The 16,919-nt window shown below is 39.7% G+C and overlaps 1 protein-coding gene across 1 annotated transcript in view; it reads left to right on the top strand.

Moving 5' to 3' along the window:
• SRRM3 (serine/arginine repetitive matrix 3) overlaps positions 1-16,919 on the top strand; it is a 571,012-nt gene that overhangs the window by 378,825 nt on the left and 175,268 nt on the right. Inside the window, exon 5 of the mRNA XM_089676583.1 lies at positions 3,405-3,506. Within this exon, the coding sequence (XP_089532709.1) occupies positions 3,405-3,506 (102 nt within the window). The remainder of the gene's footprint in view (positions 1-3,404; positions 3,507-16,919) is intronic.

Genomic DNA, 16,919 nt, shown 5'->3' with positions numbered 1-16,919 from the left:
ATTCCCCCATAGTAAGCATAGTAATTAATCCCCCATATAGTAATTCATCCCCCATAGTAATTCATCCCCCATATAGTAATTCATCCCCCATATAGTAATTCATCTCCCATAGTAATTCATCTCCCATATAGTAATTCATCCCCCATATAGTAATTCATCCCCCATAGTAATTCATCCCCCATATAGTAATTCATCCCCCATAGTAATTCATCCCCCATATAGTAATTCATCCCCCATAGTAATTCATCCCCCATATAGTAATTCATCCCCCATAGTAATTCATCCCCCATATAGTAATTCATCCCTCATAGTAATTCATCCCCCATATAGTAATTCATCCCCCATATAGTAATTCATCCCCCATATAGTAATTCATCCCCCATATAGTAATTCGTCCCCCCTATAGTAATTCATTCCCCATATTAATTCATCCCCCATATTAATTCATCCCTCATATAGTATTTCATCCCCCACAGTACTATTCCCCCCCAAGTAGTAAGCCAAGTCCCCCCTGTGTCAATTCACTTACCTTTGCTCCGCGCGTTCCTCTCGCCGTGTTCCTGCGCCGTTCCGGTCTTCAGGACGGACTGTGAGAGGAGCCTAGCTCCCCTCACGTTCCTCACGCTGCCCCGCCTACACACATTCTGACAGGCAATGTTTGCCACTCTCCGCGGGCCGGATTAAAAGGTCTGCCGGGCCGTAGTTTGCCCATTGCTGGGCTAGACAGAGTTTTTAGAGCCTTTGTGAAATTTACCTTTCTTTGGTCAGTTTTCTTTCTTTTAAAATCAGATCTGCTCTTTTGAAATTTGGTAATTTTTTTCATTCTTAAGTTCTAATAAATTCAAGTTATAGTACATGAATGGAGGAAGTAAACAGACAGGGCATGCATAGTTGGGACTCTTGATGACAAGGTCCATTGGTCCCAATAACCTCTGCCCTCTTCTGCACTGGACGTTTACAGCAGTCGGGAGAGTTCCTTTTCATCTAATGCAGGAGACAGCAGCACAAGGGACTGATCTTAATGACTGTAAATAATGTCCCTTGTGCTTATTTTTGTTTTTTCATTTGTGACTTAAATTGGGCTTTAAATAGTAGTAGTGTACCAACTGTGCAGTAAATTAAAAGCTTGGCTTTGTGAAACAAGGGTAGAACTGGGTAGTAGTACTTTTTGTGGTGGCTTGGCATAATGTGGAATAAATATTTAGACTGTTTAGGTTGCAGAAATACCTAAATTCATTACTAAAAAATAACATCTGTACATATGTATGCCAGAACATGACAGCAGTAGAACCAGTAGATAAATGGTCAAGAGTGATCATTTGCCAAACATGATATTAGTAGCAAAATGTCAACAAAAAGTAAAGCATCATGTGTAGTGGTAAAATAAATCATTAAAAAAAGGCTTCATGGAGCAAAATCAGTGGTAGACTTGGTGGTAGAAGCAGTTTGTGCGAATTATGGGAAATGTGGAATATTTGCTTTGGTGGGAAAAACATTTTGGGTTTAATAAGTCTTAAAAAAATAAGTCCAGAACAAGACAGCAATACCTTTCACTGGTAATAGAGGATTCTTAAGGCCAGTTAATTTGTTAAATATCTGCATTTACTCAAACTGTTTGCACTGCTTGGGCTTAACAAACACCAGAGATGTATGATTTTTTTTTGTTTTTGTGCCAAATTATATTTCAGAAAAAAAACTGTGGGGTTGATTTACTAAAACTGGAACGTGCAAAATCTGGTGCAGCTCTGCATAGAAACCAATCACCTTCCATGTTTTATTGTCAAAGCCTAATTAAACAAGCTGAAGTTAGAAGCTGATTGGCTACCATGCAGAGCTGCACCAGAGTTTGCACGCTTCAGTTTTAGTAAATCAACCCTTGTATAAATCACTTGAAACCTGTTGCTGTAGAAACAAGAGAACTGCCATTGTTGAGTTGCTTTTAAAAGAAAACTGTAGTGATAAAGTATAAAGGCTGACATTGGTACTATTTATAAAAATATTTGCTACTTGGCTATTAAATCAATCTAACAGTGTCTATGATTTCCAAGTCACTGACACTGAGAAACCAGGTTCTATCTTTGTAATCGGCATTTCTCTAAGTCACTAACTTAGAAAGTATGAAAGACATGAAGAGCCAGGTATCCAGCATTCTTAGGATGGAGTCGGTATTGACAGTCTTTGTATTTCATCCAATACAGGTTTCCTTTAAAACATGCATGATCAAGTTCTGTTATTCTGATCCCAGCCTCGCTACCTAGGAGGACATATATCAGGAACAAGTATACTGTATAGGAGTTCATATTTATTGAACGTCATTGACTGCGGGTTTGTTTCAGGATTGTTACTTACTAGGTGATGAAGCAAGGAATGCATGACTGTCATGGAACCTGCAAATGTATTAACAAGTCAGCGATGGCAGCTCCTATGTTTTGATTCAGAAAGGATCACTTTAAAACTTGCATTAACAAATACAGTATTTATATATAGTGTACATTGAAGATTTACAGCTCAATGAACACAGTAAACTAGCACTTGTAGAGGCATATCTCAAACCTTGAATAATATTTTTTTTTTAGCTGTGGCTCATGGCCTAAACGTTGATGATTGTCATTCTTGACAGATAACTGAAATGTCCTTCATAAGAAATGTCATTAAAAACTAAGATAGACACTGCAGATAAAGTGTACCATTCTTTAAAAAAAAAAAACACAGCTTAAAATAAGGTCTGAAAAGCTGTATGTTTTGTTATGCTAGGTTTTCACATTTTTTTTAAATAAAAAGAAAAATAATTATTCTACAATACAATATTATCAATTATACTAAACCTGGCATTGCAGTCCCTGAAAGGAAACTTAGGGAGAAACCCTGCCCCATCAACCATTAAGGTCCCCCCCCAGTTAACATCTGGAAGCTGGAAAGTGAGGAAGCTTGTGTTTCCTGCTTGTGTACCCTGGCCACAGATCAAGCAGGATGAAATGTTTCTTATCATAATTTAGGATTATTTTTTTAAACATATGTTTTCCTAAATCCTTCAATGTTTCATGTAGCATGACGAAACCATTGCTATACTGGACACTAAGTAGATTTTCATTTGTTAGCAGGTGAAAAGCTGAAGTGATCTTGACCTCAAAAATTGTTATTTCACCTAGCCAAAAGGTGTCAGATATTAAAATTGTGAAAGTAAAATTGCATGAAAAATAGCATGTAAAAGTTTTCCTCTTTCTCAAAATAATCTAACAATATCTGTGCTATGTTGTTAGCAATGTAAGTACATTGTATTCACTATACACCCTACTTTAAAGTGCTATTGAATATAATGGTATATATGAAGTTAAGATAACAATAAAACATAAAACAGTATCTGGACAACCGGCTATAACCATAATCACTGCATTTTTTGTTAGGTACTCAGAAGAGGAAATACGCCAGAAAGTAGGAACTTTTCGCCAGATGCTCATGGAGAAAGAAGGAGTACTGACCAGAGAAGATCAACATGGACGACAAATGTAAGTATACATTTCCCATAAAATGAGTTGGATACTTGATTACAAATAAACTCCTTGACTATGGACAATGTTACATAGAATTCCAGAAAGGACAAGGTCGACCAGGATTATATGATGTTCTGAATGAAAAATGTAGAGAATTTGTTTTTCAAATGTGGGCTCTAAAATGACAGGGATTGGGCCCTTAAAAGGAAAACATATAAGGCTACTTACTACCTCCCTTCCTCCCAGACACAGTAGCTCACATTGGGAGGATTTCAGAAGTAAAGGCACTACTGGTAATCCAGAAAGCTGTGACGAGAGCTAAGTGTGGCCAGTGTTTTATTGACAAACCGCAGGCTTGTGATACAACAGAGAATATGCTGATAACCACCAACAGGATCAATGGGTATTTGTGAGACTTTGCAGGGAGACTAAGGGAAAACTGAAGTACAGATGCACTTACATTCAGCAAATTTAGTAAATGGGAGGCCAAAGTTATTCTGTAACACCATAATGCCTGAAGATAAAATAGATCCTAATGCCTGAATGCTTTTGCAACTATGACACGTGTTAGTAAAACTGTGCATATCATCACAACTACAGTACTTAGTGTATCCAGGTAAATAATACCTCGTTTTCTTTTAAAGTAATTTAGGCCTTTATTTGATGGTAAATGGATTCCTGTATTTATTATCAAAGGAAAACTGGCCCAAAATAGTAACAAAAATATATTTTTTAAAATGTTAGCTATTACCATAATCTCCAACCACCGCAAACACCCCCAAACAAAATTATCCTTTTCTTACCATTTGTGGCAATACCATATATGTGTATTATTTGTTGTTGATACCTGTAGTAGGGCCAAATGCATGCTAAATAAAGTTTGTTTTAAATTCTACCTAAAATTGACCTTTAACTCTGACCTTTGACCCCAACCCAGACATTTGGAGCCCTGATTTTTGACTCGAACACTAACCTAGATTAAGTCCTGATTTAGCTACTTTATATTTATTTCTTTTTTTTACACGCTTTCTTTTTTGTTGTTACAATCGTTTTCTCAGTCCAGTAGACAAATATTGTCACAATCATGCAGACAGAGATGCGCGGTCACCCATTGTGCTCCAAACAACTACATTTTGGTATTTCTCTTAAACTCCCAAATCAGTCTCCCTCCTCTGATTTCCCTCCTCTCTCAGGAATGCGTTCAGCGTACCTTGCTAGTCCCTGCCTTTAAACAATCCTCTTGCCAAATAGGGTATTGGCTTGTCCGTGGTAGGGAGACACCCAATTGATTTTGTAGAAAAAGATGCTGTTAGGCTTTGTGTGTAGTCAGAGAAGTGAGGACCGTCTGTGATATAACATCTATCAAACAAAAAGCAAAGGAGAATCTCGCTGCAACAACAAAACCGAGTGCGAGACCAGAAATCCCTTTTTAGCTCATCAGACTTGAAACTGCTTAACCCCAGGCATTTATTTGGCAAGTACTTATTTACCTAAACTTCTTTCTGTTATCTGTTTGCTGTGCTGTTGTGCTCTGTATATTTATATATATATATATATATTGGTTACATCTTCTTTCTGTAAATATTTTTACTGCACCCTTTCGACCTTTTGGTAATAAATCTTACTTTCTAAAAGTGTTGAACTGTTTCTATAGCTCCTGAATGTAACTTACGAATCCCTGCCACTGAATAGCGCTGCTATGAGTATTTAACCCTCTGTATAACTGGTCTGTAGAGATAGCGGGATACTGACGGTTAACCAATCATCCTAGTGTATTGCTGAGTTTCCTCTTTCTCTGTATAAAAAGGAGGTGGTGGCAGTGTGAAAGGTTAATTGCGTAATTAACCTAACCCAGTAACAAGTGCATTCAGGCTGTCGGTACATCAATTGTGGTTCAATTAGCTGGAAAATCGTTGTGCAGGGTGCAGCTGTGTGTGGCATTGTTACGCACGTGACATCGCGGTTTTAGATTGGCTAGTCCTTCGGTCGCGAGTTTGGTGAGAAGGGCTGAGATCTGATGCCACGCCTGTCACAAATATATCATTTATTTTTTTTACCACTCAGAGGAGAATGAGTACAGGGGCAAGTTTTACACTAGCCAACCTTGACCTCTGGTTGCGGGAAAATGCAAAAGGAGATAAAAGAGCGCACTAACCTTGCGCATTACCTTAGTAAACAATGAGTAATTTTATTAAAGAAATATACTCACAAGAGTAGTGATAAAACAGGCATAAAATAACCATAGTCCACACAGGGTTACAGGTCACAAGTCACATGCAAATTCCATCCAAAGGGGAGATAAAAGCTAACGCGTTTCAAAGGGTGATCCCTTCTTCATCAGAGCTGATCAAACAAAACACACATAATCCCCTCAAAAAGTTACATAAAATACTAATATTAAACTTGGCATAAACTGTGGTAGTGCTATAAATGAGTATAGAAATGCTGGAAAATACAAAACACGGCAAAAACACGCATAAATGCTATACTGTGTTTTTGCTGCACTTTGCGTTTTCCCATGGCCGTCGTTCAAAACATTTCTATCCTGAATGCAACTCTTCTGCGTTCATGAGAGAGAGATTTAACCTAAACACTGCACCTTCTAAACTCTGCTAAAAGGGAGGGAGTGGCTTGTCGCATGGAGCTGTAGAATGTGTTCCTCGGTAGCTCCTGGTCCTCATTCCTCCTGCAGGGCTATTTACCCTCATAAGGGATCTCTAAACCCCACACATGGGCAAGAACCAGCACAGGGACCTCAAGAAGTCAGGAGGGGAGTGCTCTGGAGACAATTTCGGCCGCTTATTCATGAGATCCGCGGTTGCAGCCTTGCATACCCCAACCAACAAGATGGCGCTGGTGCCTCCTTCTGCTCCTGGAACGGAGCCTTCAGCCGACCTACAGGTGAGTTCCTGCAGCCACCTCTCCTCCCCGGGAGACTCAGAGCCTCTCCCAAGCCTCACTGTGTTCAGGGGATGGCTGGGACCTGCAGTCCCACATCAGATTTTTGCATTCCTATATTAAATCCCTATAGTAAAAAACAAGTAACTCTGGCGCACAGGAGTAAAGTAGTGTAAGGGTGAAAAGGATAAAAATGATAACATTTATAAAGTAAAAGATGATAATAGCAATAATGGCATACAAGTACTAAAAACAGGGTATGTAAATGCTTTGGTGTACAGTAAGTCCTTATAAGAGTCTCTCAGGCAATTTGCCTGGAATCTTTTTAACACAAAAAGACAGCAGCTATCCTCGGAGCAAGCCAGCTCTGTATGCAGGGACAGAAGAAAAGAGACAGGAAGCACCTGTCTGAGTGTAATAATAACACTGTATTTAATAGCAAAGGATTAAAAACACTCACAAAGGAAGTAATAAAACAAGCTCATCTGTGTATATGAAAGATGACTGTTCCTCAAAACGTCCTGCAGGCGCCACCGGTGGTTGGTGCAATAGCAGCTGGGCTGATGGAGATGGTGAGAGACTCTATAGTGGTTAATCCTACAGAGTGGTGGTGTTGTAGAGCCAATCCAGCGGTGCTTGTGCAGGAAGGAGCCTAGTAACCAGCATGGAACACTCCGGCAGGATTTGACATCACAGGAAGAGGGTCAGGTACTAGGCTCCTTCCTACAACACCACCACTCTGTAGGATTGACCACTACAGTGTTTCTCTCCATCAGCCCAGCTGCTATTGCACCAACCACCAGTGGCGCCTGCAGGACGTTTTGAGGTACGGTCATCTCTCATGTATTACTTCCTTTGTGAGTGTTTTTAATCCTTTGCTATTAAATACAGGGTTATTACTACACTCAGATGGGCGCCTCCTGTCTCTTTTCTTCTGTCCCTATATTATATCACTACCTACCAAGGATGATTTTGAGCATTGTGTAAAGCACATTGAAAAGACATATAAACAGGAGATATCAGAACTTAAGAAAAATATATGTGTCCACATGGAAGAAATTGAAAACACTTCTGATGGACTTTGTAATGCCTTGCAATCCCATGAAGAGACTCTTAACTCTCACACGGCACTATTACAGCAACTTATGTACCAACAGGATGACATAGAAAACAGGAATAGTTGCAACAATATCAGAATCTGGGGCATTCCGGGATCAGTGGAACCTAAGGATTTAGTAGCAGCAGCTACTGCTATTTTCAATCAACTAATGCAGCAGCCCAAAGATGTGCCCATCAAATTGGATCGGGTACGTAGGACCTTAGGCCCAAGAAATCCCGACCCCTCATTCATGCGCCACATGCTGTGCAGAGTTCATTATTACAAGGTCAAAAATGCCATCATCGTGCAGCCAGTATGCAAAACACCATACTCTTTAATGAGACACTCATCATTCTCCTTCCAGACCTCTCCCATCAGACCCTGAATAACCCTGGTTTGGGTGCATTAACACCCTAAAAATGGATACTCTTCCAAAATTGTTCTATGTTTTCCAGACGGTCCCCGTTTTAGTGCCTAGGAGTTTCTTCCTCACGTTATATTCCCTGTCGATCCATTTTATTTGGCACCATGGTTTTTCAAGACTAAAACACAAATTACTTACCTATCCGAAACTTCAAGGCGGGGTCAGACTGCCAGCTTTTGAACTTTATCATAAAGCCGCCTTGATGGCACGCATGCGCGACTGGTTCCCCCGACCGTTCAGGAAGGCATCTACTAAGGTGGAACAGGACCTTTCTCCTGTTGACCTTAGGGCCCTTCCTTGAGGATACAGGCGGGACTTGCATTGTTTCGATTCCGTTTCTCTCTTAACGATGGTTGTCCTGTGTCTGTGGTATAAGCACAGACTTAATGGTCTTCCTCAGACCCATCCCCCTTGCCTTGACACCTTTATTTGATAACCCAGCTTTTCCACAAGGCTTGGTGTCTTCTGCAGTTGGTCTCCTCTCTCACACTACATGGCTGGTGACCCATTCTTTCATTCATTCTCACTCAGGCCTACCTAACTTTCCTGGTGGTTCGACTGACTGGCTTACTGCTCTGCATCTGTCCTCGTTCTTTAGATACTTGCACACTATCTCTCAAGTCCATCGTCCACTCACTGAATATGAGCAGTTGTGCTCCCTTTCTGTGTTACCCAGACATCTACTAGCCTCCCTCTATAAAATACTACACTCCTCGATTCATGTTGACCTTCCACCCTACACCAGAGTTTGGTCTGTGGATATGGGTAAAGATTTGTCAGATGCCGAGTGGCAGACTTTGTTCTATTTTACACATAACTCTTCCATCGCCTACTATGCACAGGAGAACTTTTTTAAGCTTCTCTCATGATAGTATAGGGATCCCTCCTCCTTACATAAGATATTCCCTTCCACATCCAACATTTGTTGGTGGTGTGGTGCTGAGGAGGTGTAATGCAAGGCTGGACACGAAAATCAAGAGCAAGTCACACACACACACAATACACAGGTATGTTTAGCCAGCACTTACACCATTATTCTAAGCAGGTAAGAGACACTCTACCAAATGTACAGCTGCTCTGGCATGCAGCATTCACTCAGCACTCCAAGAAATAACAGAATCCAACTGCAATATTCTTGCACTGTCAAAACCTCCACTTTTATTATCACACAGCACACAGGAAGATATATCTGATAGTTGTCACAATCTGCATAATAACACACACTATTAGTAATGTGAGTATCACAGCATGAAATAAACACATCTTATAACAGCGTCACAGCATAGAATTAATACATTACCAAAGCTATGGGAAGGCGGGAAGGAAAATACCCCATCCCATCGGAACCATAATGCACAGGAGATTGTGGAGAAGCCTAGGTCACGATCGAGACTGATGAGTCCATGCAGTCTTGGCAAATGTCCCAGCGTCAGAGCGTCCCCTTTCGCATGGGGAGGCTTCTGGTCTCACCGTGTCCAAGCCTCTCTTTAAATACCCTGGTTTGGTGTTCCTGGCTACTTTGCCAAACTGGGCGGGCGCCACACCCATGTCAGGAAGCGCTTACTCGAAAACACCAAAAGGTCCCATGAGGTAACAAGTGTCACACCTAGCCACTTTACTGGACAAACAACTTCTTATCTTATGCCCCCAATCCTAATGAAACATCTCTTTCTACACAAACAACTTCTTATCTACTCTTAACTTAAAGATTTCTAACTTCTCAAACAAGTAAACATTTTTAAATGCACAAACAAGTTCTTAAAGTGCGCAAACAACTCTTATCTATTCTAAGCAGTTCTAATGTCTTGTGACTCTGTAATTTTCCTTTAGCCTAGAGAAATGACATGAATGTCATTTCTTGTGCTTATGGCATATGGACAGCGATGCTTTATTGCAAAAATTCCCCAAGAAACAAAGGGTCAAAGGCCAACACATTTCAAAGGCATTACAGGAGGGTACTCACTTACATATCTGATGGGGTTGCGACTGAATCCGGCCCTTCAAGTCCCAGGTTTTTGACATATATGACAAAATCTATGATGAGACCTTGACCCCCTTTCCAGAAATCGCTCTTCTGTTCATGCTGCCAGGCTCATTAACTGTCCAGAGAAAATGCTTTTTGCGTTTTTTCCTTTCTGCTGCACAACAACTGATACCCAGTTTTTGGAAGACTACTACCACCCCACCCCTGTCTTTGTGGGTCTAAACGATCAACAATATCATGCGCATGGAAGAGATGTTGGGGCTTGATAATGATACTTATGAGAAATATAAAATGCTATGGTTTATGTGGTTCCACTTTTCCTCCTTAAGGAGATGTTACCACCTGAAGTACACAGTTGAGGCCCACCTCCTGCTAGTTGCAGAAAGTTTCTTGGCACATCTCTCCACTCCTCACATGGTCTCATCCTGTTCCACCCCTCTAACATCCATGCCTGCTTAAAACCCTTATTTCGATTCTCCTCATTTTGATGCTCCCCGTTTCGGTCCTGACCCTCGCCCCCCTCCATCCCTTCCCAACCCACTACCTTCACTCCCTCCACACATACACCCCTTTTTTTTCTCTCTCTCTTCTCTCTCCTCCTCTTTAGCTTTCTCAGACTACCTTTCTTATTCCTGCTCTGCTTTTTTTCTCTGCATTATCTGATTTTATCATTGTGCCATCTGATGTTCCTAGCCAGTGGATTCTTACAGACGCACCCTGCTGTTTTTGCTCACAGAGAGCTCATACGGACTTCACGCGTTATATTCCCTGTTTTTGCTGCTGAGTCATGTAGACTTTAATTATACATATTGTTTGTGCTCTTTTACATTGGCTTGGCATAACATATATGTACCTTTCTTTTCTTTTATGATGCATCTACTAAAATAAAATATATATTTGCCTCAAAACTCTGCTAAAAGCCTATGTGTATATAGACACATAGGCTTTTATGGAGCTGAGTTTAGGAGCTTTGCAAAAAAAACCCCAAAAGCTCCTAAATTCAAATTTAAGAACTGCCAATGTACATGAAGCCTTACTGATTGAGTATTGTGATAGGCAATCAGAGGTGATCATGTGATCAGGAGCCAGGTCTACCAGCTTCTCAAGGTTAGTATGAGACTTGGAGCTTTTGGTGACAGCTTGGTTTCCATGCTGAGCTACGGATTGAACTTCCAGCAGAAATGCAAGAGCATATATATGTGGCACATCAGAAGAAGACCGGCTTCTGTGACATTGCATATACAGTATGTGTGGGGAGACATCAATGGGTTAAGAAACTTTATACAAGCAAAATGTTTTGTTCATTTTGTTGCTATGTACTAAAAACTTCTAGCAGGCTGTTATTGGCAGCACTGCCACTTTACTGGGGAACAATATTTCCTAATTGTCCATGGGCACCCATTGCTGTCCTGCTGAGAGATGAATATTACATTATTGCATGATTTACCATTAAGAGAAACATTTCCGCTTTTCTTTATAGTCACTTGGATGGCAGAATCTATCTAGCGTTATCCAGGTACAATATAGTCTTGGATTGCTTTACATTTTCTCTTTTGTTTTCTTTAAAATTAACTGTCCTAAATCATTCAGTGCTAGGCCTGAAGTCCCCTAGTATCACTGCAGTACACTCCCATAGCAAAGAGAATTATTTATACTTTGATGTATTAGTTAATTAAAAGTATCTCAATTCACTGGCTTTTCCAAAACAAATTTTGCCAGTAAATCTTTAGAGTAGAATAAAATGGCTTGCATTTCAAGCTTTATTCTACATAGCTGAAGGCTAGTCTTACTGAAATGTGCCATTACATCTTTTTGGTATACTGCATTTTAAACTAAAACGGCGTCTAAATTATATAAAGAACATATCTGTGCATTTGCAGGTCTAACATAAGATTAAAAATTCTGCATTATTTCTGTCTACAACAAGGCACATTTTGGGCTGTGATGGCTAGATTATGTGTGCAAATGATAATTATTATTGATATGTTACTAGTTTTTTCAGGATGTTTTACTGTCTCTCAGCTTCTGTATTGAAGATGACTGCAATTTATTATAACCACTTATCAAACTGTTGGTATGCTAATTAGCTGCAGTATGAATGACGCAAGGAGGAGCCTTCACTGTAAATATTATATATTTTTGGGAAGCTATGTACAGCACCCCTGCTGGCAGCTTCCAACAGCCATGATTGGCCTGCATTAGCATGCTAATAAGGGAGGAAATGAGAAATAAGGGGATGCAAAATATAAGCAGAATAAACTTCAGCTTTAATAAAATATTTTTTAAACATTGTAATGACTGAGTATTTTTTTAAAACGTTCTGTAGTTTTCTGCCTGTATATGTTCCACTAATTCCTTCCGAAGTGGGCAGTGTTTATCCTCACCATATACTGTACTTGTTTGGATCATTTGCACTATCATACTGGATAATAGCTTGGTATATATGATATAATTTCACCATTTGCTTATTGTTATGCCTGGTCCACAGTACGTCTGCTTACAAGCTGGTTGCACACGACATATACAGATTGTAGCAGTAGATAGATTTTCTTGCTCTTTTTCTTAGTGCATTTCACGTGTATCTGTCCATGGTATCTGACTACCCTACATCATCAGTGGGTTCAGCACCTCACAAATAGCTCAGCAAACATGGAATTGCATTGCAGAGAAACTATGCAATACAGAACAGATCAAGGGATTTTCTAAGCTTGTTTGCTGTAGTACGTATACATGTATGACATCCAAGCTCTAAGGTGAGCAATGTCTTATCTGTGGATTGAATTGGCATCTGTTAGGTGAAGTACTTCTCTTTTTTGTATTTTAAAAACGGTTGACTGTTTGCTAGGCATCAGGAGAAGCTGCTTGCAGAACACCACTGCTATTATGCACATAACGATTTTCCTCCAAGACATTGATTAAGCACCCCGCTCCTGATATGAGATACATGTACCAATTGAAATATGTTCCTTGGAGGTTGTCTAATTAAAGCAATGAGACTTTAAGGTTGTTGAGTAATGCAATGCTTTTCAGTGATTTTTTTCTTTTCCAGTGGCATTTGGATCAAATACCAGGTATGCCAAATCTGAATATTATGGATGTTTCTGTTAATCACTTCAAGTCCGACACTTTCACCCCCTTCCAGTCCAGGCCAATTTTCAGCTTTCGGCTTTATCACACCTTGAGTGACAATTACCCAGTCATGCAACACTGTACCCATATGAAATTTTTATCTTTTTTTTTTTTTTGAGAGAGATAGAGCTTCCTTTGGTCTTTGATCACCACTGGGTTTTTTTTTTTTTTGCTATATAAATGAAAAAATACCGAAAATTTTGAAAAAAATTATTTTTTGCTTAGTTTTTGTTACAAAATTTTGCAAATAGATAATTTTTCTTCATAAATTTGGGTCACAATTTATTCTGCTACATTTTTGGGTAAAAATAACCCAAAACAGTTTATATTATTATAGACTATAGATTCTACAAACTATAGGATATATATTTGAAAATTGATCAGTTGAGATCCTAAAATACAGGATGCTGGTATGGGGTATGACGGTGATCAGGACATTAGCATGATGTATGGTGGCGATCAGGACGCTGGTATGGCAGTAGCCAGGATGCTGTTATGGGGTATGGGGGTGATCAGGTGCTGGTATGGGCTGTGGCTGTGATCAGGACGCTGGTATGGGGTATCACAGTGATCAGGATATTAGCATGAGGTATGGCGGTGATCAGGACGCTGGTATGGCAGTAGCCAGGATGCTGTTATGGGGTATGGGGGTGATCAGGATGCTGGTACGGGGTATGGCTGTGATCAGGATGCTGGTATAGGGTATGGCAGTCATCAAAATGCTGGTATGGGGTATTGCAGTGATAAGAACGCTGATATGGGGTATGGTGGTGATCACGTGATGGTATGGTGGTGATCAGGACGCTGGTATGAGATATGGCAGTGATCAGGATGCTGGTATGGGGCATGGTGGTGATCAGGATGCTGGTATGGGATATGGCAGTGATCAGGGTGCTGCTATGGGGTGTGGCAGTGATCAAGATGCTGGTATGGGGTATGGCGCTGATCAGGGTGCTGGTATGGTGTATGGAGGTGATCAGGGTGCTGGTATGGTGTATGGAGGTGATCAGAGTTCTGGTACGGCATATGGCAGTGATCAGGGTGTTGGTTTGGAGTATGGCGGTCATCAAGACACTGGTATGGCGGTGATTAGGACATGTGTGTATGGTGTATGGGGGTTTTTGTGTGCACTGGTGGCAGGGTCTCCCTGCATTATCTATTATGTAAATACTGGGGCAGTGATCAGGGACACGGGGCACTAAACTGGGGCACTGACAGGCTGCTGTACACTCCCACACTGCAGGATTGCTTCTGTCTGCTAAGCAGAGAGAAGCGATCTTTACTTTCAGTTTCATTGTTACTATGTGAGTACTGTGATTAGTTACAACAGTCACATGGTAAAATACCACGTGATCGCCTGAACACAGCGGTAATATGATCCACTGTGTGCAAGTGACATATTGAGCACCGTGCTCCAGGGTGCACGCTCTGTGAGCCGCGCATGAGCCATTGATGTGGGCTGACATACAGGAATGTTAGCCCGCATCGGCGCTGCTTCCTGTACGCCATCTATGTAGAATGGGTGGACGGGAAGAGGTTAATCTTTTCTATTGGTTCTGTGGAATCACAATGAGCTTGTATTCTTTTGGGGCACTGTAATAACCCCTTATGTGGATACCAGTCTAGATCTGAACTAAAATGAGAATCTTTTGGATGTAACATAAAAGTAGGGTTCCTCTGAAATCATTGGCTTCAGTAAACTTATAGCCATGACACCAATCCCATTGTAATGTTTTTAAAATGTGACTCCTACTATTCATCAATGCAGGAATTCCATTTTGCAGTAGAAGCATTGCTTGCTGTAAACTGTGTCTCCTAATATTGGTGACCAGATATATTTCTTTTTACAAACATTATAGAGAAAATGCATTATTAAGCCCTGCCCATGCCACATCTCTGTAGGTATGTGTTTATGTCTTGTGCCACATTATTGAATTATTTTTATCAGAAATATTTAACCTGGTATTATAAATTAATCACCTTAAGTTTTCTGGCAATTGTAAATATACTACCAGTAAAATGATGATGAAGCTAATAAGAATTACATTGCCAGTTGTATTTGCCCTATCAGTAGTATGTTTAGTTACACAAATTGCATCCTTCAAAATGGTAAAGTGGTACGCTTGTGGATTTGTGCTTTGTTGACATCTGACGTCTTCCGGGGAATGATGAAATGCATAGGGCGGAGCAGACATTCGTGCCATCATTACGCATCCTGACATCCAGAAGTTGCCCACTAGAGCTTTGGGACAGGCTGTATTGTATTATTAGTGCTTATGTTTTTATCCTTGTGAGCATATTTTAAAAAATTTCACTTTAGAGGTTTTACACTATGTGTTTCCTTAGTTCTTTCCCTGTAATATGGGGAATTTTCTCTTACCTGTAGAGTCATACATTCTGGTAAGCGTGTTTGGCAAAGCACATGGTGGTTGAACACTGTGGTGGCTAAGTGAAAGAGGAAGAATTGTATTCTTTGGATGAATACACTTTTGAAGTCAGTTTTTATATTTTGGGACTTTGCATTTACATGTTTGAGTTTATGGACTCACTTATTTACTTTTGATGATGGGTATTCTTATATTTAGCACTGCATTTTTTATGTTAAATCATTGGTGTGGAATGTGTCTTTGCTATACTACTTGTACTACTGAACTATTATATTGCTGTATTCTCTGTTATATTTTGTAGTAAAATTCCATTTTGAGTTACAATTTGCCTCCACATCTTCTGGGCATACTGCTGAGCATGCATTTTTGTGTTAATTCATATGAAACAAATAGGTTGTTTTCATTGGTAACTTGATCAGTAAACTGTAACAAAGTTCTGGGTAGTGTTTTTTTACCAAATCAAGCTCATTTTAGTCTGAAGATAATATTTTACAATGATAATTTATTCTACATAAGTGCTTAGAATAAATACATAAAGTATAGTGGTTCTGAAAATTTCTTGTACGTCAGATATCTCTAGCAAATTACTCACCTTTGTTATAATAATTTCTTTTATAAGAATCTCTTAAAGCACTAATCAATATATTGGGACCTTATCAGCTCTTTTTATAGCAGTGTTGCCTGTACTGATGCAGAATGTTATAAAACATGTTTTTTTACTAATAATCATCCCCACTTATGCAATATGTTATGCAGCTAATGTCTTTAATAGGAAACATTAGGTTGGATCTTTGCAGTTTCGAGATTAATAACACCTTGGGAGCATTAGGCATAACCTACTCATGCACACAAAATATAAAATAAATCTGATGTGAATTAGGTGGGTGAACATTACTCATCTAGCATTCAGTAACAATGCCCTTAAATTGTTCACCAAATTTACACTACCAAAAATATAATTTGTCAGTATTTGAAGTTAGCGGATGCACTTCTAGCACAAACCAAAACTATTACTTGAAAGGCATTTACTAACCATTTATGGATTCAGTTTAGCTGCATAAAATCAAAATGCATATGCAGAACTTTTGATTGTGAATGTCTACATATCCCATATTCACCAGAAATAAATAGGCCAGGGATGTTCTCTTCACAGGGGAACAATAGAATGATATGGATCAAATCATTCTGAATGAACAATTATGAATCCTTTTAAATCAGACTTAAAGATAAAGGCAATCCTGTTTATCTTTACCTAGGATTTTGGTACCCCTACAAATCTAAAATGGAATTGGCGGACTCACTATTATGTAATAGATGCTGGAGAGACTCTGGAGACCTGCTGTGTATGTTGTGAAAACATCCATAATATTACTCATGATTAACCATTTGCCCTACAGAGATTTACCCCCCTTCCTGACCATTTTTTGCAATACGGTGCTGCGCTACTTTAACTGACAATTACACAGTCATGCAACACTGTACCCAAAGGAAATGTATGTCCTTTTTT

The sequence above is a fragment of the Staurois parvus genome, unplaced genomic scaffold, assembly GCF_062004578.1.
Source record: "Staurois parvus isolate SC_StPar_1 unplaced genomic scaffold, SC_StPar_1.0 ptg000172l, whole genome shotgun sequence".
NCBI lineage: Eukaryota > Metazoa > Chordata > Amphibia > Anura > Ranidae > Staurois > Staurois parvus.
This window is presented reverse-complemented; position numbering and strand designations above follow the sequence as displayed.